At 34.8% G+C, this 23,428-nt stretch overlaps 1 protein-coding gene across 1 annotated transcript in view; it reads right to left on the bottom strand.

Annotated features, from left to right (window-relative positions):
• LOC136276128 (protein crumbs-like) overlaps positions 1-20,117 on the bottom strand; it is a 28,259-nt gene extending 8,142 nt beyond the window's left edge. The window contains exons 1-36 of the mRNA XM_066087190.1: positions 19,769-20,117; positions 19,623-19,667; positions 17,048-17,599; positions 16,818-16,928; positions 15,810-15,923; positions 15,501-15,611; positions 15,226-15,342; positions 15,010-15,123; positions 14,787-14,906; positions 14,573-14,689; positions 14,338-14,451; positions 14,070-14,183; positions 13,863-13,976; positions 13,660-13,767; positions 13,458-13,571; positions 13,239-13,352; positions 13,035-13,148; positions 12,812-12,925; positions 12,424-12,534; positions 12,204-12,317; positions 12,005-12,118; positions 11,798-11,911; positions 11,560-11,673; positions 10,974-11,093; positions 10,726-10,842; positions 9,685-9,801; positions 8,211-8,324; positions 7,557-8,129; positions 6,590-7,216; positions 2,074-2,478; positions 1,487-1,600; positions 1,081-1,194; positions 814-924; positions 526-642; positions 322-435; positions 104-223 (exon numbers count right to left, since the gene is read on the bottom strand). Of these exons, the coding sequence (XP_065943262.1) occupies positions 104-223; positions 322-435; positions 526-642; positions 814-924; positions 1,081-1,194; positions 1,487-1,600; positions 2,074-2,478; positions 6,590-7,216; positions 7,557-8,129; positions 8,211-8,324; positions 9,685-9,801; positions 10,726-10,842; positions 10,974-11,093; positions 11,560-11,673; positions 11,798-11,911; positions 12,005-12,118; positions 12,204-12,317; positions 12,424-12,534; positions 12,812-12,925; positions 13,035-13,148; positions 13,239-13,352; positions 13,458-13,571; positions 13,660-13,767; positions 13,863-13,976; positions 14,070-14,183; positions 14,338-14,451; positions 14,573-14,689; positions 14,787-14,906; positions 15,010-15,123; positions 15,226-15,342; positions 15,501-15,611; positions 15,810-15,923; positions 16,818-16,928; positions 17,048-17,599; positions 19,623-19,667; positions 19,769-20,078 (5,947 nt within the window). The 5' untranslated portion in view covers positions 20,079-20,117. The remainder of the gene's footprint in view (positions 1-103; positions 224-321; positions 436-525; positions 643-813; positions 925-1,080; positions 1,195-1,486; positions 1,601-2,073; positions 2,479-6,589; positions 7,217-7,556; positions 8,130-8,210; positions 8,325-9,684; positions 9,802-10,725; positions 10,843-10,973; positions 11,094-11,559; positions 11,674-11,797; positions 11,912-12,004; positions 12,119-12,203; positions 12,318-12,423; positions 12,535-12,811; positions 12,926-13,034; positions 13,149-13,238; positions 13,353-13,457; positions 13,572-13,659; positions 13,768-13,862; positions 13,977-14,069; positions 14,184-14,337; positions 14,452-14,572; positions 14,690-14,786; positions 14,907-15,009; positions 15,124-15,225; positions 15,343-15,500; positions 15,612-15,809; positions 15,924-16,817; positions 16,929-17,047; positions 17,600-19,622; positions 19,668-19,768) is intronic.
• Positions 20,118-23,428: the final 3,311 nt, after the last annotated feature.

Raw genomic sequence — 23,428 nt, forward strand, 5'->3', positions numbered from 1 at the left:
AAAAAGAATATAACCTTGCTAGCAAATATGTATTGAAATTTCGTGAGATAATACAAGATTGTCCAACAATGAAAAAGAACGCTATATCAACATTTCACCAAACCTGTTTCACAGTGCTTCCCAATGTACTCTCCTTGATGATCACAATCACAAAAGTAACCTCCTAGAAGGTTTTGACATACTCCACCGTTTTTGCAAGGAGATAACAGGCATTCATCAACATCTAAAAGAGAAATGAAAAAGGAACACAATTTTCTCAAAGATATCACTACCAGAATCGAAAATAAGATGATTAAACATACAAGAGACTTTAAATCGTACCACTTTGGCACAGATTGCCGGAAAATCCATCACGACAATTGCAAAGAAAATACCCCGGCAAATTGATACATACTCCATTATTCTGACATGGTGCGGAACTGCACTCATCAATATCTATTACAAAAAAAAATAGAAATAAAATTATCTTAGGAAAAATACTGAAAATTGAATTTGTCAATATATTCACCATTTTTACATTCAAACCTTTTTCGCAAGCACTTCCGGTCCATCCCGACTGGCAACCGCAAGCAAATGATCCTGCTGTATTAGTACAGTCTCCATTACAACAAAGAGATGGCTGAACCAAGCATTCATCGATGTCTACCAATAAATATAATTGCAATTTTCAACTAAATAAATATTAATTCATTCCATGTATATAGTTCTGTGTATAATGCAAAATCTTGAAAGATGAGAAAAAATTGATTGATTGAATACCATGCAATTTTAATATATTTGACATTTTTGAGACACGGAAAGTATGATATATACCAGTATCACAATTAAAACCAGTCCATCCACTATCGCATGTGCAGCTATATGAGCCCATACTGTTGTGACACGTGCCGTGTGTACAAGGAAGTGAGAGACACTCGTCAATATCTTCAAAAAAGTGACCAGACAATTCTATCATTTGAAATTTTTGCAATTATATGGCATACTATAATGTACATTTTGTATCTATTTTGTGACTGTCAAACATGGTTACATTTGATGTAAATTTTATTTTAACAGAAAAGGAACATGTTATTGAATTACCCGTGCTACAGTATGGATCCGTGAATCCTGTATGACAAGCGCAGAAGAAACTCCCAGGAGTGTTGGTACAATTTCCATGTTGACATGGATGGGAAGTGGCACATTCATTGATGTCTGAAAGAAAACAAAACGATAAATCGAAAACCGAAATCGAAAAGATTTTGGACAACATTGCTGACCATAGCAACAGTTTTTAAATGAGCTTTTGTATAAAATTCCTTTCTACTTTTGCAGATATGACCCTGGACTGTTGTGACATGTGCGTGTGTACAAGGAAGTGAAGTAAGACACTAGTAATTATCTTCAAAAAGAGAGTTACAAGACAATTGTATCATTTGAGACTTCTTGAATTCACTGGGTGGTTTAACTTTATTTTTAGCAGAAAAGGAAAGTGTAAATGAATTACCCGTGCTACAAGAAGGATCTGTAAATCCTGTATGGCAAGTGCAGAAGAAACTCCCAGGGGTGTTGATACAGTCTCCATGTTGACATGGATAGGATGTGTCACATTCATCAATATCTAAACCAAAAATGAACATGCGCACACGAATAAGAAAAAAACGAAGCAGTAACAAGATCTTGTGCCACATTGCTCATCAGAGCAATAATTTTTGATTGAGCTTTTGTACATTATTTTGGATAAAACACTGAAATCTAAAAGTGGTGAGGAATCGTCACAGAGTTAAGTAAGCTGGGTCAACAAATTAACCCCCAGATCTGCCTTAAATATTCAGTGTGATTTGTCTAGTTATTGTCTATCAGTAAGCAATTAAAAAACCACATATTAAAGCTGTGAAAAATTGCCAAATCTGTATCATGATCTCTTCTTCGTTACAGATTAATATAGTCTTTAAATGGCAACTACCATCCAGCTAAAAATTTTGAAAAAAATTGAATCGACACTTAATGAATTAGTTGACTCTTACTATGAGCTATATAACCCCATATACTGTACTTTATGATAACTCTAGGGGTAGTGTATTTTATATATACCGCTTGAGCAGCAGCTTCCGTTCCACCCAATCACGCATGCACAAGAACTGGTAAAAGTTCCTCCATTGTAGCAGAATGTGTTACAGTCGCTATACTCGAAGCCCATATCGTCAGTAGCGCAGTTATTGAAGTGAAGCGTACATTTGTCCGTTCGAATCCACACCTCTCTAGTCCTGTATCGTCTGCCCCCACCACAAGATCGAGAACAATCTGACCAAGCCATCCAATCGACCCATCTACATTCGCAGTAATCCCATGTAGAAGCAAGCCCGCATAAAACAGCGTCCTGTGTGAGTGCTAGGCACACCAAGAACAAAATATGTCTGAGAGCGGCCATTAGGTCGTCATTACACTGAATGATTTGTCTGAAGTATTCAAGATTTAAACAATACGGTCCGTGGAATAATGGTAAAATTTATTCTTCCGGGTTTGAAAGTTGAATTTATCTTGACGTCAAAACGTCGAGAAATTTTATCATAATGGCATAGTAGTAATTTTCACGTTGTATTCATATTAATTAAGTCTAGGAATTAAATCATTTTTTAAAAGTAGCAGTAGTATTTTTTTTAAAGAACAAATTATATTTCTGTGTTCTTTTTGTAAGTTTATTTTCATTGTTTGTTCCTGTTACAAACTTCACGCGAATAGGTCCTGGTTATTTAAATAATTAAAGTTTAATCCTTCTCCGTGTCATGAATGCTTATAAGGTCGATGCTTATCCCCGGTTTCCGTGGTGCAAAGCGGATGAGAGACATTGGACGGGACACCATTCCATCGTAGGTTAACCCCCAGCGTAAACCGACACCCAATTTCAGCTGGGAGGACTGAGACAATGTAGATAGAGTGCCCAGTTTAAGTGCACAACACAAAACATCAATGAACCAGCGACCTCTCGGTTACTGGCCCAACGCCTGTGACCACTGAGCCATGTGTTCCACTGTTTAAACAGATAAAAATTGGACGTATTATGTATTGTTCAATAATATAAGTCAGATTTTTGTTTGCCTATGGTATCGTCTATAGAAGTTGGTTTCGTTTTGTATTGAGTACGAAAGTGAGCGCACAAGATTGTAAATTTGCAGGAATTCTCGACACGAATCAATTGTGATTCAAATGTCTATAATCTCGAAAGGCTATGTCATAATATATTATGTTGAAAGTCGAAGTACATGGCTATTCCGGTTATTAAAAAACTCACAAGCTTTCAAAAATGACAATGAGAGGTAAACCGATAACTAGTTACATTGGAAATGTTAATGCAAACATATTTTAATGAAGTTATATTGTGTATATCCTTTTAAAACAAAAAAGTTTTAATTTAAAAAAAAGAAGACCACCAGTTGGATTTGAACCCAAAGCACTGCATGTTTGTATTCACTTATCCAGTACGAAACCACTGAGCCATGCGAGACTTGTCAATATGTGATGTAAAGTACTGTTTGGAACAACACTGCCATATCAATGGACTTTGTTTTTTATCCTTCAAATTTAGTTAATTTTAAAAAGTACATAATTAGTCTTTTTGTAAAAAGCGACTTTTTTAATGTTGAAATGTGTTATCTTTACACGTTTCAAATTTGTGGAGAGAAGACCCAGAGACAACAAAATCATTTAAAAACAGTAGTAAATAAGTAGGATTTTGCATGAAATGCATCGTGTTGTAATATTTAGACCCATATTATGATAAAACCTTTTGCATTACAAATATTTTTCCACTCATTCCACATCCAACAGAAACCAAACAACGGTTATGATTCGAAAAATGTTTAAAATTAATTGATGAAATTTTCACTCTCCTTGTGCGCCCAGATTCCTGCCGAATGTACATCTTAAGCGCCCACTTTCTTTGGTCTCGTTTTGCATTGAGTAATTATCGTATGTTTTGCCATTCGTGGTTGTAATTGTAATTAACTCCCTGTTAAATCGAAAGGATTCAGCTTCAAAATATGACAATATAATTGAAATCCCATTTTTATCAGTTTTTAATTCTAAAATTGTATGTGTGAAATAATCTATATTTTGAAATATATGTTAATATTACATGAACATAACACTTTTTGCACTTATTCTTTTCGCAGAGTTCAGAATCTCTCAAAGGCGGAACGCTCTTACCTACATGCAAGTACTTAAAGTCTTTGAATGAAACGAAGCCTTTGAATACAGCAGTGATAATGCATGTTTTGTTCAACGATAAAATGATTAAAACCGAATAACATGAGTTTCATCTCAGTTTCATCTCAGTTAAATGTAAGACCTGTTGTTATATGAAAGTTCGTTGTGACCTCTAAAAAATCCAAACAGAATGGTGATCATCACCTAATGAAAGTTTTATTGTGTAAGATTTTATTGAAGAAATCTGGATCAAATATCGATGTATTGTCAAAACTTTATTAACTTTGAAAAATATTCTTGTTTTATATTGTCGGACCTCCTAACTTTCGTTGTCCCTTTATTTTTGAGATCTAAACAAGAAAACGATTTATCATAGTTGAATATGTGAAAGATTTATAATTAAAAAATAACACGGATATTTCATAGTAAGGGTAAATTCAGATACCCAGACTCTATATGACAATACGCATTGCTTTTTTTGTTTGTTCAATATTGATTGTCGTCACACTCATGTTTATGTATATTACGGCATATAAACAAATAGCAGTTTGTCTGGGACATTTACATAAAAATGGGGCATTCAAAAGTGATATCCTAGGTAATAAAGTCATAGCAATTAGTGGTAAAGAATTCTGTTCTGTCTTTTGAATAAGAGGTACAGTGCAGTTAAAAGTAAAATACGTATTGTTCGGCTATAGCAAATGTGTACCTTTTTTTCTCATTGAAAGATCTATGAGATTCAGATATGCTCATGATTACGTATTTTGCTAATTTAAAATCACCTTTAAAAGGGCTGAATTAGAATTGCATGCAAGATCTACCGTACCCAAGTAAAGTTAACGAAATCCCCCTTTTAATATGTACATATTATGTAATATAGTTTCATCAAATTGTAAAACTTTCGTTTACAAAATACTGGGTTATTGGCTATGGGAGAAACAATTAAGAAAAAACCCCGAGTACGGCAATCATAGACGAAAGGAGTAACGTCAAGACGAACGACCGCCAGCATCCGTCTGAGTCTGCAGAGTGTAATTATATAAAAAGTTTATCATACCGAAATAGAGAAAATTGGGGAAAATCCTAGTATTACTCACGTTTCTTTTTCTACTTTCGAACAAGGAAGAGTTCCAGTAAATAAGTGTATGATGGTATGATGTTAAAACAGGGAGTTGTCGTTATTCAACGTATCTAGATATCAATTATGTCTATAAGAGAGAGAGAGAGAGAGAGAGAGAGAGAGAGAGTTTGTCTATAGTTCAACATTTTTATTAACAAAAATACCTTTTTATATCTAATTCCCAGTTATATTCATTGATGGAGTGGTGACATTTTATTCATGTCATATCACTGTATTGGATAAATTTAACTTTTATTGTTTAATAATTCCTTTATAGCATATCTAGATCAAATAGAGAATATGCCATCTGATATAAAACAAACCATTTATTAAAGCTGTCAACAACCATCGCTAGAAATTATTTTTATTTCCATGAAAGAAAAAAAACCATTCCTATCATAATTAGTATCTGAAAATCTAAGATGTTAAACCAACGTTGCAGACAGGTCAAAATAAGGTTATCTCAATTTTAACTAATGTTATTCACTATAACTAAGAGCATTTTACGCTTTGTATACTTTGTCATCATATTTTAGCTGAACAACCATTTTTCTGTAATATGTTTTTTTCGTTCTGATATTAACACTTTCTTCGAAACAAACACTGTCAGACTTCTGACATTCTTGATAGAAATGTCAGTATTTTGAATTGCAAGCACAAAAACATGCCAAATCGTATTCATATCGTATTTTAACTTCCATCTACAATAACCAGTACAAAATGAAGCTTTGTCATTCAGTCAACAAAAACATGACTAAAATGTAACTATAAGGTGTATGCCTTGACTATGCTATAAAGTCACCATTCCAGACATTTAAGTTGCCATGAAGTTTACTGAATGGCACATAGTACGAATCCATTTAGCCCAGTGTTCAACGAATCTTCTCGAATTGCACAATGCATGATACATGCCTGTATTTTAACTTTCACCGTTCTCTTTCTTCATTTTCGACACATTTTGTTTCACAAGTGCAACTTTTATCTGGGGTCCAATTTATCTTATTGTGCTAAGGTGATTTTTTTCTAGGTGAAGGCACATCCACTTGATTTGTTGTTGTTTTCGCACTTTTTGATGAAATTTCTAAATGATACATTAATGAAAACAGAAATAACTTCTTTAGTTTATTCAAACTATGTTGAAATTGAAATGTTACTCCCTTCAGTTTCTGAACATATAATTAGAAGTTCGCTTCACAAGTTCTAATGAAAACTACTTGCAAAGAGACAAATATGTCTCACAACGCATCAAACTACTGCAATTTAAAAAGTTTTGATATAGAATTTAAGCATTAATTCTACTTGTACATTCTACTCGACTGTTAAATTTCTTGACAAATTCAAGCTCAGTATTTGTCAAGTTCCACTGGTTTGTTGAAAAGTCCAGCTCAGAGAAATAGGCATGGAATGGACTAGTAGCCGTTTTTAACACATCCGAATCTTGGTATTTCGTTCCTATACCAATAGACAAAATATTAATTCCCTTTTTTGTCATGTCTTCAACAATACCAATGGACTCTGTAATGTTTGTGTCGTGTCCATTAAAGACATGAACAACATATTTTGAGGCATGGTCTCTGGCTCCATGTTTTGTCGTAAACATTTCCTTCTGAATGAATTGAAGAGCGTTCGACAAGTTTGACGAGCTGTTGAAGTTATCTTGCAACGAAGCTTGGAAAGTACTGGCAAATGTATTCAAATCGTGGGTAAAATTCAAAGGCATAAACACCGTGGCGTTGTCCGAATAGTGAACCACGCCAATCTGCACGTATCCTTGGCCCAAGAAAACAAACTCGTTCATTGCCGCGAGTAGCTGAAGGAAAATGTTTCGGCTGGCCAGGTATGTGGTTGGGTGTTGAATGCTCGATGTATCCAAGACAAGTACCAAATCAACGTCCCGTCTGATTTCACAGGCTGGAAAAGAATACAGTGTATATAAATCTCCTTTTAAAAAAATCCAAAATGTGCAGCAAACCTTCGACTTCATAAGTACATTGTCATGCACAAGACTGATATAGCAGGCACTGGACATAAATGTTCGTTTCTACATATACACATAAAAGTGTAAAATTCTATCAGCGAAAACAATTAGATTTTTGAAATCCATTTTGTAATGAAAATTACATGGAGAAAGTAAAGCACTTTTATTAAATTTTAATTTTTTGAAATAAGAGACATTTTCAGTATAAATACAAGAGGAATTATATCTAAGTTCAGTAGTTGAGTGCTTGTAAGAGGGACAGAAAAGCAATACCTGCACACGTTACAGTAACTCGTTTCTGGAAAACGTTGTACAAGGGTTCCAAATTTGTGCTTGGAAATACATCACTGTGTCGGGAATTTTTGGACAGCTGATGGAAACCCTCGTGTCTGACATCATTACCAAAAGTAATAAGATAGACTTCATTTTGATCACTGGATATTTCAAGATAAGCCCTCAAATTATTCACAGAATTGACTGCATCACTCAGAGAACTGGGCATTCCGTCTGTGAACAAAAACACGAACTGAGATCTCCACGAAGTCAGTTCTATAATTTTCTGTATCTCGCTACAAGCTGCTGGTATATTTGTGGTTCCGTTCATGAATGGCATCTTATTCACCTGATCAAGGAGCTCTGTATTGTTAGTATATGAATCAAAATCGATGGCTACCTTTGCCGTGGAACCAAACGAAATGACCGCCACTTTGAATTTGACGTCCGAGATTGTAATTCTTGACACAACGTCTGTTATGTACTGGAGCTGTTTGTGGAATATTTCACCAGTTGAGCTGAAGGAGGTATCTACCGCAAAGACTAGTTTGGTAGCCTTTGTATTGCATAAATCTGTAAGAATTTTACAATACATAAATTTTTGGATGATCTAAATGTAATTGGCAAAAAATTGTATTGGTTAATAACATCTACCATGTTCACATAGTGGCCCGTCCCAGCTATCAACACAGTGACAGTGAAATGATCCGAGAGTATTAACACAGGATCCATTATTGCTGCACGGCTTCAAATCACATTCGTCTAAATCTGTTAAAATATATTTTAACAAAACTCAGGAAATTTACAAAAAAAATAGAATAGTATTATTTAACTACATGTACTAACTCATTTTTTGTTGTTTAGTCCACATGCTGTATATTCATATCGTGGTTTAATCTCAAAAGGCTACAGCGAAGATATTGTAATTTCCGAGAAAGCTTTGTACAAAAGTCATGCAAATTTCAAAGGCCTTAGCTATAGATTTGTCGAAAATGTTCCAATGCCATGCTTTGTAACTCTTATTAATCAAGTCAATGATATCCCACTCCTAACTCGGGGAGAACCGTGGAACAAATTCAGTCCTTAACTGTCACTTTAAAACGTCTTTTTATTAAGCGAAAATATGTCATATTCAATCCTTCGATTCATATTTTCTTTCAAATAACAAATGGCGGCAGAATTCGAAAGTAAAATAATGTTTTAATCAAAGTACTGAAGTACTGAAAGCCGGGCTCTTTTGGTGAGTCGTTATGCATATTGCATAGGCGTCGGAATCGGGGGGGGGGGGGGGAGGGGGCAGGCTAAGTTAGACCTAACCATCAGGGACATATCATCATAGAGGGTTCAAAACCCCCCCCCCCCTTTTTTTTCGCAGCAAAGAAAATTGTTCCTAAATGTACCTTGAAAGATTGAGAAGTTGGAGTGATAGGCATACTAGCGCTCCCCCCCCCCCCACGGATTAGGATTTCCATGATTTTTTTTCCTCAATATCTCTGAGGATTAGTCTAGCCCCCCCCCCCCCCCACTTTCAATTTGCTTCCGACGCCAGTGTATTGTTGTAGTAAAGACTGAAAATCTGAAAATATCTCTCTCTCTTTCTCTCTCATGCTCTTAATGTAGACAAAGCGTCAGAGAGCGACCAAATTTTGTATGCAGCTATAAACTAAAATGTGTCTGTCTACTTGAAAAAAAGTTCAACAGTTGCTGCTTTGAATTTTGCAACAAGCGTTATATATTCAATTCCCATTTCTTCAACGCAAAGCAAAGTAGTTCATGGAAATTCATGCGCATTGTATGTGTCCAAAATGCATAGTCTTGTTTTCAAAACACGTTATTAATAAAAAAAAAAACCAAAAAAAGATAGACAATTCTCTCGAAATTAAAAAAAAAAGGAAACAAAATGCCAACACTTTTGAAAAAAACGTGACTCTTTGTGTAACTATTTGATATACCGGAAGCTTTAACTTTGACGCTGTTTAGTTTTTTGTTTACTTTTGAAGTTGTGCTATTTATAGTAACATTGGCGATTTGCCTGCCTACAACCAGGACTCTGCTTTCAGCATAGCCCGGCTAAAAATAATCAGCTAACATCAATCCCCTAATAAAATTGAATTTATGAAATACGAACCTGTATTACAGAGGGCTCCAGTGAATCCAGTGTGGCAGGAACAAAGAAACCCACCATAAAAGTTGTGACACTCTCCGTTATTACACCTGCTGGGATTTTGATAACACTCATCAACATCTAAAAAGTATAAGGAAAACCTCAAAATGTGTTTTGTGCATAAAGGCAGTCACATATAATAACATAACAGGAGATGTTTGTAAAACACGTATGCCCCCTCCCTTGGAAACATCTGCAAAGAAAATGAATGGAAACTTCAGATAATTGGAATTTTTCTAAGTCAAGTCCAAGACACATATAACTATGTCAAAAATGCTTGATCAAATCAAATATTAAACTTGATCTAAATATTATTATTATAAACCTGTATACTAAATATTATTTCAATAAGTGCATCCTATGCGAAGAAAATGAACGGAAACTGTAAATAAATGGAATTTTTCTACGTCCAAGGGGCATAATTCTGTCAAAAATTGCCCTCGATTGTACCAAAAATCGAACCTAGATATTAATATGATAAACCTGTAAACTACATTTTATTTCATTATGTTCAGTCTCTGCAAAGAAAATGAACGGAAACTTCAAATAATTGGAAATTTTCTAAGTCAAGTCCAAGACACATAACTCTGTCAAAAAATGCTTGATCAAACCCAAAATTGAAATCGATCTAAATATTATTATGATAAACCTGTATACCAAATCTTATTTCAATATGTGCATTCTATGCAAAGAAAATGAACGGAAACTGCAAATAAATGGATTTTTTTTTACATCCAAGGGGCATAATTCTGTCAAAAATTGCTTGATTGTACCCAAATTCGAACTTGATCTAGTTATTATTATGATAAACCTGTAAACTACATTTTATTTCAATATGTTCAGCCTCTGCGAAGAAAATGAACGGAAACTGTTGGTGGACCGACCGACCGACAGACCGACCTACAGACAGCAGCAAAGCAATATGCCCACCCTTCTTCGAAAGTTGGGAGCATAATTATAACGAGAGAGAGAGAGAGAGAGAGAGAGAGAGAGAGAGAGAGATACCTTCATTGCAGAGAGCCCCAGTGTAGTTTGAATTGCAAGTACAGAAGAAGGAACCTTTAGTATTCGTACAGTTCCCTCCATTCTTACAAGGTTTGTATTCCTTACACTCATCAATGTCTGAAAAGGATAATCACATAAAACTTAAGGTATAATATAGTTACAAGCAATATGCTGAGTTGAATGCGGACGTCTTCAGTTACATATATGTACCAATTACCAAAATCTTGAAACAAGTGCGAGTTGTTTACCTCCGTCACAGTGCGTGCCTTGGTTTCCCTCAGTACAGTGACATTTGTAATCACCACACAGATTCTCACAAGTTCCACCATTCTTACAGATTCCAGGGTATTCAACGCACTCATTTACATCTGTAATAGATATCCTCTATTTATCACATGCATAGCTCAATATGCAATGGATATCACTAATGTAATAAATGTTTGATATTACAGTGTGTGTTCTTAGACCATGTGACGTCATAATTAAACATAACGTAGCTGTACGCCGATGATTGATGTAGAATGAAAAGTAACAGAATAATTCAGTTAAAAGGTGTAGATTTATAAATTTGAAACATTTTTAATATAAAAATTGCTTTAAAAAAAGATGAAAATTGTAGAAACAAACTATCTTGATCTGGAAAAAAACCCATAAGTAAATAGATCACTACCTGACGCCTTGACAAACTACGTAAAGTGATAGTAGAAAAAACGTTTGAATATAAATGCTCTAGACAGTTGATATCATTGATTTTTTTTTCAAATGAATGTAGGTGTCCTTCTTTTTTCTAGACATAACTATTGCATTATTAAATATAAGTTAAGGGATATCAACCTTCTTCGCAGTACGATCCTTTGAAATACTCAGTACACTGACAGATGTGAGACCCATTGGTGTTGACACACGTCCCATTATTAGAACAGCCACTCAAAACGCACTCGTTGATGTCTTTAAAGTGAATATAAAATAATTAAACACTGACATCAAATAAATGACTTTTAAGATCCAACACATTTTATTTAATTTTCAAACATGTCATAACATTGTAGAACCTCCCAGAAAAGCAGATTACCTTCCTGACAGGTATTTCCCGTCCAACCTGTACCACAGGTACAGAGAAATGAACCATCAGTGTTCACACAGGAAGCCTCATTGTTACAGATTCCCAAAGCACACTCATCAATATCTGTAAGCAATATGTAACCACTTTGAGTAAAAAAATATATACTAGTAAAATGCACTTGAAGATCTTATCGAAGTAAAATTTAAGTAAACATGCCCAGTTCACAGCTTGCCCCACTGTACCCTGGTTCACACACGCAATTGTATCCATTGACTAGATTGATGCAGTGTCCTCCATTGAGACAAGGTCCGCTTAGGCATTCGTCTAAATCTGTAGACAAAAAAAGGAGGTAAAACATCGATTTATATGAACCAAATTATAATTACAAACTATAAAAATCTCCCGAACAACTTACCTGTGTCACAATTCTGGCCGGTCACCCCGTCAGAGCAGAGACACGAGTAGGCGCCGGCAGTGTTTGAGCAAGTCCCGTTTAATCCGCACATTCCAAACTCACACTCATCTAAGTCTACAAAAACAGCTTTTAATTAGTAATCAGGCTTCTCTAGTATGTCTGCATTTTTATCATAATGATGTTTAATATGTTTTAGGACAACTTTAAATAATTCATGTACCTTCCCCACACCTGGAACCTGTCCAGCCTGTTTGGCAGTGGCACACAAATGATCCAGGGATAGCGGAGCAGTTACCGTGAAGACATGGGTTAGATACGCACATGTTCATCTCTGTCATTAAACGTGTTCGAAGTAAACAAATTATACATTAATACATCGTTTACCAAGCTATGAACAAGCCAAAACAAATAATTGATGTCAAACTATTTCAGAGGACAAAGATTTGCAAAAACTAAGTTTACAACTTAAAAAATAAACTAGTAGATCATCGCAAACGATAGAAAATTTATATCAAAACAACAGTTTTCAAATTCCTACTTGTACATATATGTCTTATCTTGCTATAATTAATTTTCTGCTTCTGCTGTTACATTTAATCTTATTCAACCTGTTTCACATTGGTCGCCATCAAAATCGTCAGAACAGTTGCATTGGTATCCTCCAAGTAAATTTACGCACGTTCCATTGTTCCAACATGGAGAAATTTCGCACTCATCAACATCTGTCATAAAATAAAGAAAACCATTTTAATCATTTGGAGAAAGAATTAATAACATGATAACATAAATTGGAATCAGATGCATGGCGCATTGAGTGTTTTGGTTCCATACCTAGCTCACAGAATTCACCCCAGTATCCCATGGGACAGACGCATGAAAAGTTTCCAAAACTGGAATTACAGGTCCCTCCATTAAGACACGAAACGTTCCTGCAACCGTCTAGCTCTGTAACAAAAACTTATTCAACTTCCACTAACTGATAATAAAAGAAATCAGTATTATTTAGAGTTTGCTGATTTTAAAAGGAATATTTACCTGTTTCGCAATTGTTCCCTGACCATCCCGTTTTACACAAACACGAATACGTGGAATTCTCTCCAATACAGATGCCTTCGCTTTGGCAAGGATGTTGACCACACAGTGTGTTTTCTGCAAGATAAAAACGGATTATTATCATGTTGAACTAATATACTCTGCGCTGAAAATAATGTTAATGATAATTTCGAAATATCATCAATATTTACATATACTTACGCGATTGGTAAGAACAATTGTCAGACGTGGCACAGGACAAACATTCATAGCCACCTAAGGTGTTTTCGCAAGTGAAGTTGTCACCACATGGGTCATACAGACACTCATCCACGTCTTGCAATTGAAAAAAACATCCCATAGACCGCTAGTAGAATAGTAAACCGAAAACAAGTACCAAAAGTAGAATGGAAAAAAGGTTTACCTTGTGAACAATTTTCCCCCGAGAATCCCGCCATGCATGCGCAAAATGCAGATAGTCCGTGAGGGATACATGTACCATTGTTGTAACATGGATTAAGTTTGCAAGGCCCTACAATTTTTACAACGTACTCTCTGTATTATACCATAAAATTGATTCTGTCTTGTTGATGCAGTGTTCATCATTTTTTTTGAAAATCAACTTACCTGACTCGCATTTTTCGCCATCAAAGCCAAGTTGACAAATACAAGTATAACCTGCTTCAAGATTAACACAATGCCCATTGTTGTTGCATGGATACGAAGAGCACGCATTGACAACTGTAACATTATTGAATATTTTATAAATACTTTTATACCACAACCACTTAAATTTTTGGCACCACCAAAATTTTATTTTGATGATAATTTTACCTTCCAAGCAATTCTGTCCTTGAAAATTTTCTGTACACTCACAGACATAGCTGCCATTCGTAATTATACATGTTCCGTTGTTAAAGCATAAATCGTTTTCACACTCGCTGATGCCTGTAAGGTTTTGAAATTTGAAAAAGTAAAAGTTGTCATAACATGTCTAATGAATTGAGGTATGCTTCGCTACTTACAATCAATTTAAAAACTGTTTATTGCTGTAATGTTAATCAAATTTAAGGAGAACCATGAAAACGTTCTTCATAAATACCTATTTCGCAGTTTTCACCAGTATATCCGCCAGGGCAAACACAGGTAAAAGATGAATTGAAATGTAAACAAGTTCCTCCGTTCTGACAAGGCGAAGAATCGCACGCAACGGATGCTAATATATCAAATATTAGATATGTTTACTCATGATCACGCTAAAATAAAACCCAAACGTACCAACAATTTTAAGATACTTGAACGTAGATACAAATTATAGATATTTTAATTACACTCACGAAATTGACAGAAGTTTCCTTTCCAGTGAGTTGCACAATCACACGCGAATGAACCATTGCTGCTAGTGCAGTTTCCATTGTTCAGACATGGGGTAGATAATAGACATTCGTCTAGCTCTTAAACGAAAAGTAAATGTGTGATGATTACATGAGACAATATCAATACATGGGATTTTGTCCAAAAATGAAAAATAACGCTATATTTTCAGTATACCCATTTCACAGTGTTTCCCAATGTACTTTCCTTGATGATCACAGTCACAAACATAGCCTCCTTGGAGGTTCTGACAAATTCCACCGTTTTTGCAAGGAGATAACAAACATTCATCGACATCTAAAAGAGAAATTAAAAAAAACCTACGACTATCTCAAAACCGACAATCGCTACCAGAATCGAAAATAAGATGATAAAATATACAACAGGATTTTAATCGTACCACTTTGGCAGAGATTGCCGTGAAATCCATCACGACAATTGCAAAGAAAATACCCCGGCAAATTGATACATACTCCATTATTCTGACATGGTGCGGAATTGCATTCATCAATATCTATTACAAAAAATAGAAATAAAATTATCTTAGAAAAAAAATTAAAATATTTGAAATTGAATTTGTCAATATATATATTGTTATTATTTTTTCATTTGAAACCTTTTTCGCAAGCACTTCCGGTCCAGCCTGCCTGACAACCGCAAGAAAATGACCCTGCTGTATTAGTACAGTCTCCATTACAACAAACAGATGGTTGAACCAAGCATTCATCAATGTCTACAAACAAATAGAACTGCAATTTGAAACTAAATAAATTTTGTATAGTTGCTAGCCTATAATGTGAAATTTTGAAATCTAAGATATTTTCAATCGATTAAATTTCATGCAATTTAATATGCGTGTCATCTGTGAGACTTGTAAAGTAAAAGATGTACCAGTATCACAGTTAAAGCCAGTCCATCCGCTATCGCACGTGCAGCTATATGAGCCCGGACTGTTGTAACACGTGCCGTGTGTACAAGGAAGTGAGAGACACTCGTCAATATCTTCAAAGAGAGAGAGTAACCATTTACAACTCTCTCGTTTGAAATGTTGCATTCACTGGGTAGTTGTTATTAAAAAGTTTGGTATGGCATATACTATATTGCACATTTTGTATTTATTTCATGCACGTGACTGTCAAACAGGGAGAACATTTAATATGAAAATTATTTGAGCATAAAAGGAACATGTTATTGAATTACCCGTGCTACAGTATGGATCCGTGAATCCAGTATGACAAGTGCAGAAGAAACTGCCGGGAGTGTTGGTACAATCTCCATGTTGACATGGATGTGATGTGGCACATTCATTGATGTCTGAAATAAAACAAAACCATGAATCAAAAACTTTTGGGCAGTTTGTCACGCACTGCCCAAAGTCTAATCTCTTGTCTTGTTAAAACAGCTCTATGGTGCTTCCATTGTAATATCACAAAGTTCTTGCGAAGATTTTCTATCTTTATATTTTTTATATTAAACCTCTTCAGAGCTTTACTTTTATCATAGGAATTATTCATTTATTCATTCATCAAAACTCTCGTACACTATACATGAAAGCTATTTTGTAGCATTTATGCATTTTAGGTGCATTTCATATGCAGAACTTCTCTTTTTAAGACACCCATTGTTTTGCACTGTTTTAATAAATCATTGAAAGGATTTTGCTTATAATTTGTACACTTTTTGACCTTTTATTTAAACAGTTTATCTCCCCATAAGAATGATCTCTGCCAAATTAAGTTGAATCTAAAGAAAACTACGAAAATGTTAAATGTTTTAAGGTTGCTCACTACACCTTGAAATATTTTCTCAAATCAGCAGAAAATTACTTGATTATGATATATATCACAATGAATAAGAAGTATTTAAGTCAGATATGCAAAAAATGTGCAATTTTGGCTGAAAAATTACATTTTTGAAAATTTAATTCAGTAAACGTGAACAAAAGCTCCAGACGATTCGAACTCATGATCAGAAGCCCAATACTTTAACCACTGAGCTACGACGATATACAACCAAATCGAACGATATAAACAGTTTAACAAAACATTTAAATCGCTATCTTGTGGCGTAGTGTCTTAAAAAGTGTAAGTCTGGGTGTAGTGAGGTACCTTAAAACAGTCGGACGAAGGGTGACAAGGAACGCTTACTTATATCTGCGGTTCAGATGAGCTAAAAGTGAAACAATAACATGGCATACGGGCAGTTTACCTTGATCACAATGGAATGATTCCCATCCACTGTGACAGTTGCAATGGTAGGAACCAAAGGTGTTAACACACAAACCATTGGCACAGGGCGAAGCTGCACACTCATCTTCGTCTGAAACAATAAAAACAGCCAGTCATTTATGATACATATAAATTCATACATATGGGAAAAGTTCCTCTCTATATATTTCAAGGCATTTGGTACCATGTAAAAGGTTTCAATTAGCTTACCACGACATAATCCACTGATGAACTGCTGAACTTTGTTGTACAATTCGTTGAAATTCGATGTGGTTATCAGGTATTGCGACTCAGGGGTGCTGGCAATAGATCTCAATTCACTAATGGAAATGTAATTACCAATCCCAACACTAAATACCTTGGTTCCTGTGTCGTTCTTTAGATGTTGTGCTTCCTGGCTTGTTATTTCTTCATTAAATGATTGTCCATCAGTTAAAACTATAGCAGCAGTTATTGCATTTGGACGTTTATAGATGGTAGTCGCACGTGCTAGACGCAAAGCTGCTGCTATATTGGTACCACCACCGACGTAAGCAATATTTAACAAAGCTGCACTTATATCTCCAAATGATGAGTATGTATAGAAATTAAAAACACAATATGCAGAGCTACTAAATTTGATCACAGCTACTCTCATATCGTACGGTCCAATTTTGAAATTTCGCAGAAGATCCCTAGCGAAAACTTTCATTTTCTGAAAGTTTTCTGGACCAATGCTTCCAGATTCGTCCATCACAAGCATAAGATCCACTGGTTCACAACCTGTAATGATAGATATGAGTTATTAGCTTAACTAAATACGACGGCTATTCATTGAATAGTGAGACTGTTGCTATACATAAAAATAATTGTGCACTTTTCTCTTTCAATTTATTTACGTTCTCTCAAAATAATCAACTTGGGGAATACCCCTCAGACACTGGAAAATCACTGAACCTAGTGCGAAACGGGAATAAAAACGATGTCCAGCATTTTCCAATTTAGGAAATATAAAAAGAGGAATATGAAAAATGTGATTAATATATAGGAAAGTCCAATTGATGTACATGTTGTACGGTGTATTTCATTTTCAAGCAAAACGTTTGCAATATGCAGCGTGCACAGGAGCACTGTCATGTAAAAGTTTGATCCCTCTCAGTCTTGACTTTGGTTTTCCGTTTTTGCAATATTTTTGTACGTTAGATAATATTTTATGAATACAAACACCCTTTGTAACATTTCTACTTTTTTCTTTGGAAAACTCAGCAACTTAAGCATAACAGTTAGAGATAATTGTGTACAGAGCCTTCCATGTCGTTTTCCCGCGGTTTGCAATTGTAGGTTAATTGCTTTGTTTATTGAACCATATTTTATTTTCCAGGTTTTTTTTCAGGTTTATAAGACTGTAGCCACATTTTGTCTACTGTAAGTTTCAAATAAATGACACGAGTTTTTAAAACATGTCTTTTCCTTTAACATTCATTAGATAACGATATATATTGTACGACATGAAATTCGATATTTTATTCGGGGCTTTCGTACAGTTTTTACACTCTCAATGTCCTAAGGATGTGTCCTGAAAAGGTGGTTTTTTGGATATCGATATGTTAAAGTTTAAATTTGTTATTTCGCATCAGTACAATAGTATAGATGACAATTAACATTCCGGTAAATGGTCCGTTCATCGGGCGTAAACTTTAATCCGAGTACATGTAGTGTCACTATTTAATGAATAGTCGTCGTAAATGTACTAGTTGTAAAAGAACGGTGTACCCTATCAGTAGATATCGATCTATAACATGTACAAGAATTATTTAGACGGGGTGATATGTGCAACCCACTTAAAAATTGCAAAGACCTTCACCCATATACAAGTAATCTTTGTGCGTTGTGAGCGACTCTTCAATCTTTAATGATCCGATATGCTTTTGACTTACGGTAAATATGTCTTTTCACGAACAGTACAGTAGTGGGTTTCAAATGGGTAGCGGTTAAAATAGTGCCACGGATGTTAGGTGACACATAGTCATAATTTGTAAATTTCAAAGTGTTTATGGTTTGTCATTTTTTTTCAATTTGTTTATTGTCTTCAAAAACATTTTTTATACCACTTTTAAGGATTTAAAGAAAGGAAATCTCCAGATCTTGACATAAAATGAATAAAAACTATCGATTATCAAATACTCTTATGTTTGTAAAATCTGTTTAGTAGGGTAAATCGGAACATATTTTTGCTTTTAATTCAAATATTGTAAAACGAGAAGTGTTTATCCTATAGCTGGCAAAATCTATGGGCACTCATTTTCTTGTAGATACAAAATACATGTACCTGTATGTTGATCTACCATTGTCATGTATGAAAAGCATTGATCATAGTCAAATCTGCACCTATATGAATTTTTGTGTGTGAATATTTTTCTCTGTAACCCATGATGTTAATATTTCCTTTACACTTCATACGTTTACTTACCAATCAATGTAATTATAGTGCATTTGTCACAGTGATGATTATTTAAGCACGAGAAAATAAAAGGTGCGCATGGCCTAGACCCATACCCTTGACATTATTGCTTAAAAAATATCAGATATCAAATAGAAGAAAGACTAGTTGGTGATTTACAATGCGAGATAAAACAGGTTCTAAAATATTCCTACACCGTGGCAATTTTTCTTCCAGTTGTTTTGCAAATGGTGTTTTCTTGTTCAGTCAACAAATTTTCACCCATCAATCTTACGTGTGCATCGTTCAATTTAGATAATGTTGATTGATAAAGCAATAAATTCAAAGTGCTTCAAAAAAACTTACGCATTCCTGCCGACCTTTTGCTTCGTTGACCTTTTGTTTGAACACCTAAATAGAAAAGATCAAGTTAATGAATCCTGAGTATTTAATCATTTTTTAAAAGTTTGATTTTAAAGAACGACTTTAATGAAGTAAAGACGATATGTTACCTTGAAGTAAACAGGTAGCCAGGTAATCCCCACAACAATCTCCAAACTCAAGACACACTTCGTCACAAAAACAGCGATCAGCGCGCCCCGGGTCCCCTCTGTGGTTCAGACAGGTCGAGTTATGACCACTGCAACATAAATCTACCTCAGCACAGCTCTTACTCTCCACAGCGATCCACAGTATCGCCACCATTAACATCAATCCAGCTAGTTTCTGTAGACACATTTTGAGTAGAAGTAATGTAGTCATAGGTAATGTCAAGATGAACGTTAAAGGGTGCATAAAACTTCCGGGTACAAACCGACTCATACTGTGTTTGAATTACGATGACTTTGTCCAATTTATATCAAACTGGTGAAATTATTCTGCATTGCGGTCTATGTGATATTGATTTTTCATCAATATGCATAATGATAAAAGAGCCCTAGATACTCAAAGAACAGGAATCTAATTTTTACAACAAAAATTTAAATGCTGTTTTTATTTCCCTCACAAATACAAAGACATCATTTACCCAGTCTGACTAAAGCCAGCCCCTACTAATTCACTTCGTTGTAGGAATATGATTCAAACATACTACAACGAAGTGAATTAGTAGGGGCTGGCTTTAGTCAGACTGTCATTTACCCACACGATCGCATGAATAAACAAATTCAGTTTTACATTCAGAAATTAACACACGCACTTTGACAATTTTATTTTGTTAAATGAATAAACAAATTCAGTTTACATTCAGAAATTAATACACGCACTTTGACAATTTTATTTTGTAAAATGTATTTTCAATCTTTCTCTTTTCCGTATATCTCGAGAACGGTAAAGAATGACTGCGTAGTTTGTTTATAAAAAAATAACACATGTACACGTATGGTAGAGGGGCGATTTTGGATTGTGTTTATGATTAAATTAACTTCCATTTAAAAAGAAAATAACTATGTTAATATTTCAAAATATTACTTAAAAGAATTTTCAGGAATGCTTAAATTCGTATAGCTTAAATGACGGGATCATTCAGTTTTAGCAGTGTGGTCCTCTTTGAGAATACAATAAAAGGCAGTATTAGCATTAAATACAATTTTTATTTTAGAAACAAATATACAAAAAATAAATGTTTCAGTATTTATGGTAAATAAGTTTTTTGTTCTAATTATGACAAGAATAGAATTCCTGGGTCCCCCGCCGGTCAAGCAGTATACTAGTATCAAGTCTATCGACCAAGGCTATTTAGGAACTTGACCAAGGTATTAGTAATATAAACATTTGGTATAAATTTTATGAAAATCCGTCAAAATTTGTAGGCATGAGAGCGCTTACAAGGTCAACTTTTGGATAAAACGGAGTCATTATTGTGGTCAAAGTCCCATAACTCCAACAAAAAGTATCGACCAATGCTGATTTTCGAACTTGACCAAGGTATTAGTACTATAAACATTTGGTATAAATTTAATGAAAATCCGTCAAAATTTGTAGGCATGAGAGCGCTTACAAGGTCAACTTTTGGATAAAACGGAGTCATTATTGTGGTCACAAAGTCCCATAACTCCAACAAAAAGTTTTGACCAATGCTGATTTTCGAACTTGACCAAGGTATTAGTGATATAAACATTTGGTATAAATTTAATGAAAATCCGTCAAAATTTGTAGGCATGAGAGCGCTCACAAGGTCAATTTTTGGATAAAACGGAGTCATTATTGTGGTCAAAGTCCCATAACGCCAACAAAAAGTATCGACTAATGCTGATTTTCGAACTTGACCAAGGTATTAGTGATATAAACATTTGGTATAAATTTAATGAAAATCCGTCAAAATTTGTAAGCATGAGAGCGCTTACAAGGTCAATTTTTGGATAAAACGGAGTCATTATTGTGTTCAAAGTCCCATAACTCCAACAAAAAGTATCGACCAATGCTGATTTTCGAACTTGACCAAGGTATTAGTGGTATAAACATTTGGTATAAATTTAATGAAAATCCGTCAAAATTTGTAGGCATGAGAGCGCTTACAAAAAAGTGTGACGGACGGACGCACGGACCCACGGACACACGGACCCACGGACGCCCGGCATTTCTATGTCCCCGCACCGCGTTGCAGCGGGGGACAAAAATAAGTTTCTTGGTTTACAGCATTTACTGAACAGTTCTTTACTTGAACGATATTAATCTTCATCTTAAGTTAGAGAAGACAGAATTGTGTATTCTTGCTTCCAATCAAAATATAAAGTAGAGTTTTCGTGACTGTTGCAAAATAACCCCCGGAGTCGAGAAATGTTGTTTTCAATTATAAAAGCCGAGGCGTTATTTCTATTCTTCTAACAGCCCAGTATTTCTACAGTTTTCTCCTATAGAGAGACGATCTAGGTCACGGTTTTGTTGGTAATGTTTACATGTGAATCGATCAAAAGTTTCTTTGGATCTTTAATACTCTTCACTTATTTATGAAGTATGTTTGAATCATATTCCTAATATTTTAAGGGCAATTTAATACGATTATTACTACTACACGTTATATATTTTAGGTAAAGACACGCAGTGAAAATGTGCTACACGTAGGGAGATCCTACGAACAGCCGCATTGGTTTCTTAAAAATAAACATTGGAGGCAAAACACATCGTTTTGACAGGAACTAAAATGTGACATTGCATGGTTTTAAAACTTTTTACGGTTTGAAGTTGTACTTTCATGATCAGTGCGAGACATTGGAGACAAATAGGTAATTCTAATCTGATAATTTACTGATGACGTTCGTGGTATATTGGAGAATAATGTCTCTTTGATTTCGGCAATAACTGTAATAGAAAAGCCCATATTTTACACAAGTAAGTATGTTACATGTATATTGATATTAGTTTATAATTCAGTGGTCATATATATTTTGGATTCCTTTTGCTTTAATTTCCGATACGATGTTGGCGTGAGCCTATGCTCTACCCTCGGCGTCTGGTTAACTATTTTGGAAAAGGTCCTATATTGCCGATTATAACTTTACTTATTTTGCCTGGATGGTGCATCTGGGCATACTTTTAAACGTAACAGACTTGCAGAGCTGCATTTTACAAAAGAACTTACGACAAAATCCTAGATATTTACAGCCTCGTAGAATGATCTTTAGAGAACAAACTATTTGTTTACAAATATTTCAATTCTCATATGATAGTTATATTTTCCAGCCATAAGAATAAATCATTGATTAGTTTGTGATTAATAAGCATTCATTATTTTGTCGTAAGTCGTAGGTTCTTTTGTAAAACGCAGCTCTGAATCTTAGTCATACGTGTAATTACTGGAAAATGTTTTAAGCATCTTGAAGTGTTTAGAGCAAGTGCTCTTTTCTGCCATTTTTTAGTGATAACTTGTCCTAACTTCTATCTTCGATAGATAAATAAATCTTGTGATTCTTTTGAACTTGACAGACTTAGATGCTAAATCCAAGACACTGGTTTCGAGAACTAAAGGAGGTAACAGTATTTGGAGCAGATGCGCTGTACGTGATGGTCATATCTTAGTTGTAAATATTTAATCTGGGTGTGCATCTCGTGATCTATGTACTTTGTTAGCTACATGTGTAAGATGCGAAATTTAAGCCAAAGGTTTCAATCGCTGTTGAGGATACCCATTGGATGGTTCACGTGACTTTAGTTGCAAACTTAGTTATAGCTTT

The sequence above is a fragment of the Magallana gigas genome, chromosome 6 (assembly GCF_963853765.1).
Source record: "Magallana gigas chromosome 6, xbMagGiga1.1, whole genome shotgun sequence".
Classification (NCBI taxonomy): Eukaryota; Metazoa; Mollusca; class Bivalvia; order Ostreida; family Ostreidae; genus Magallana; species Magallana gigas.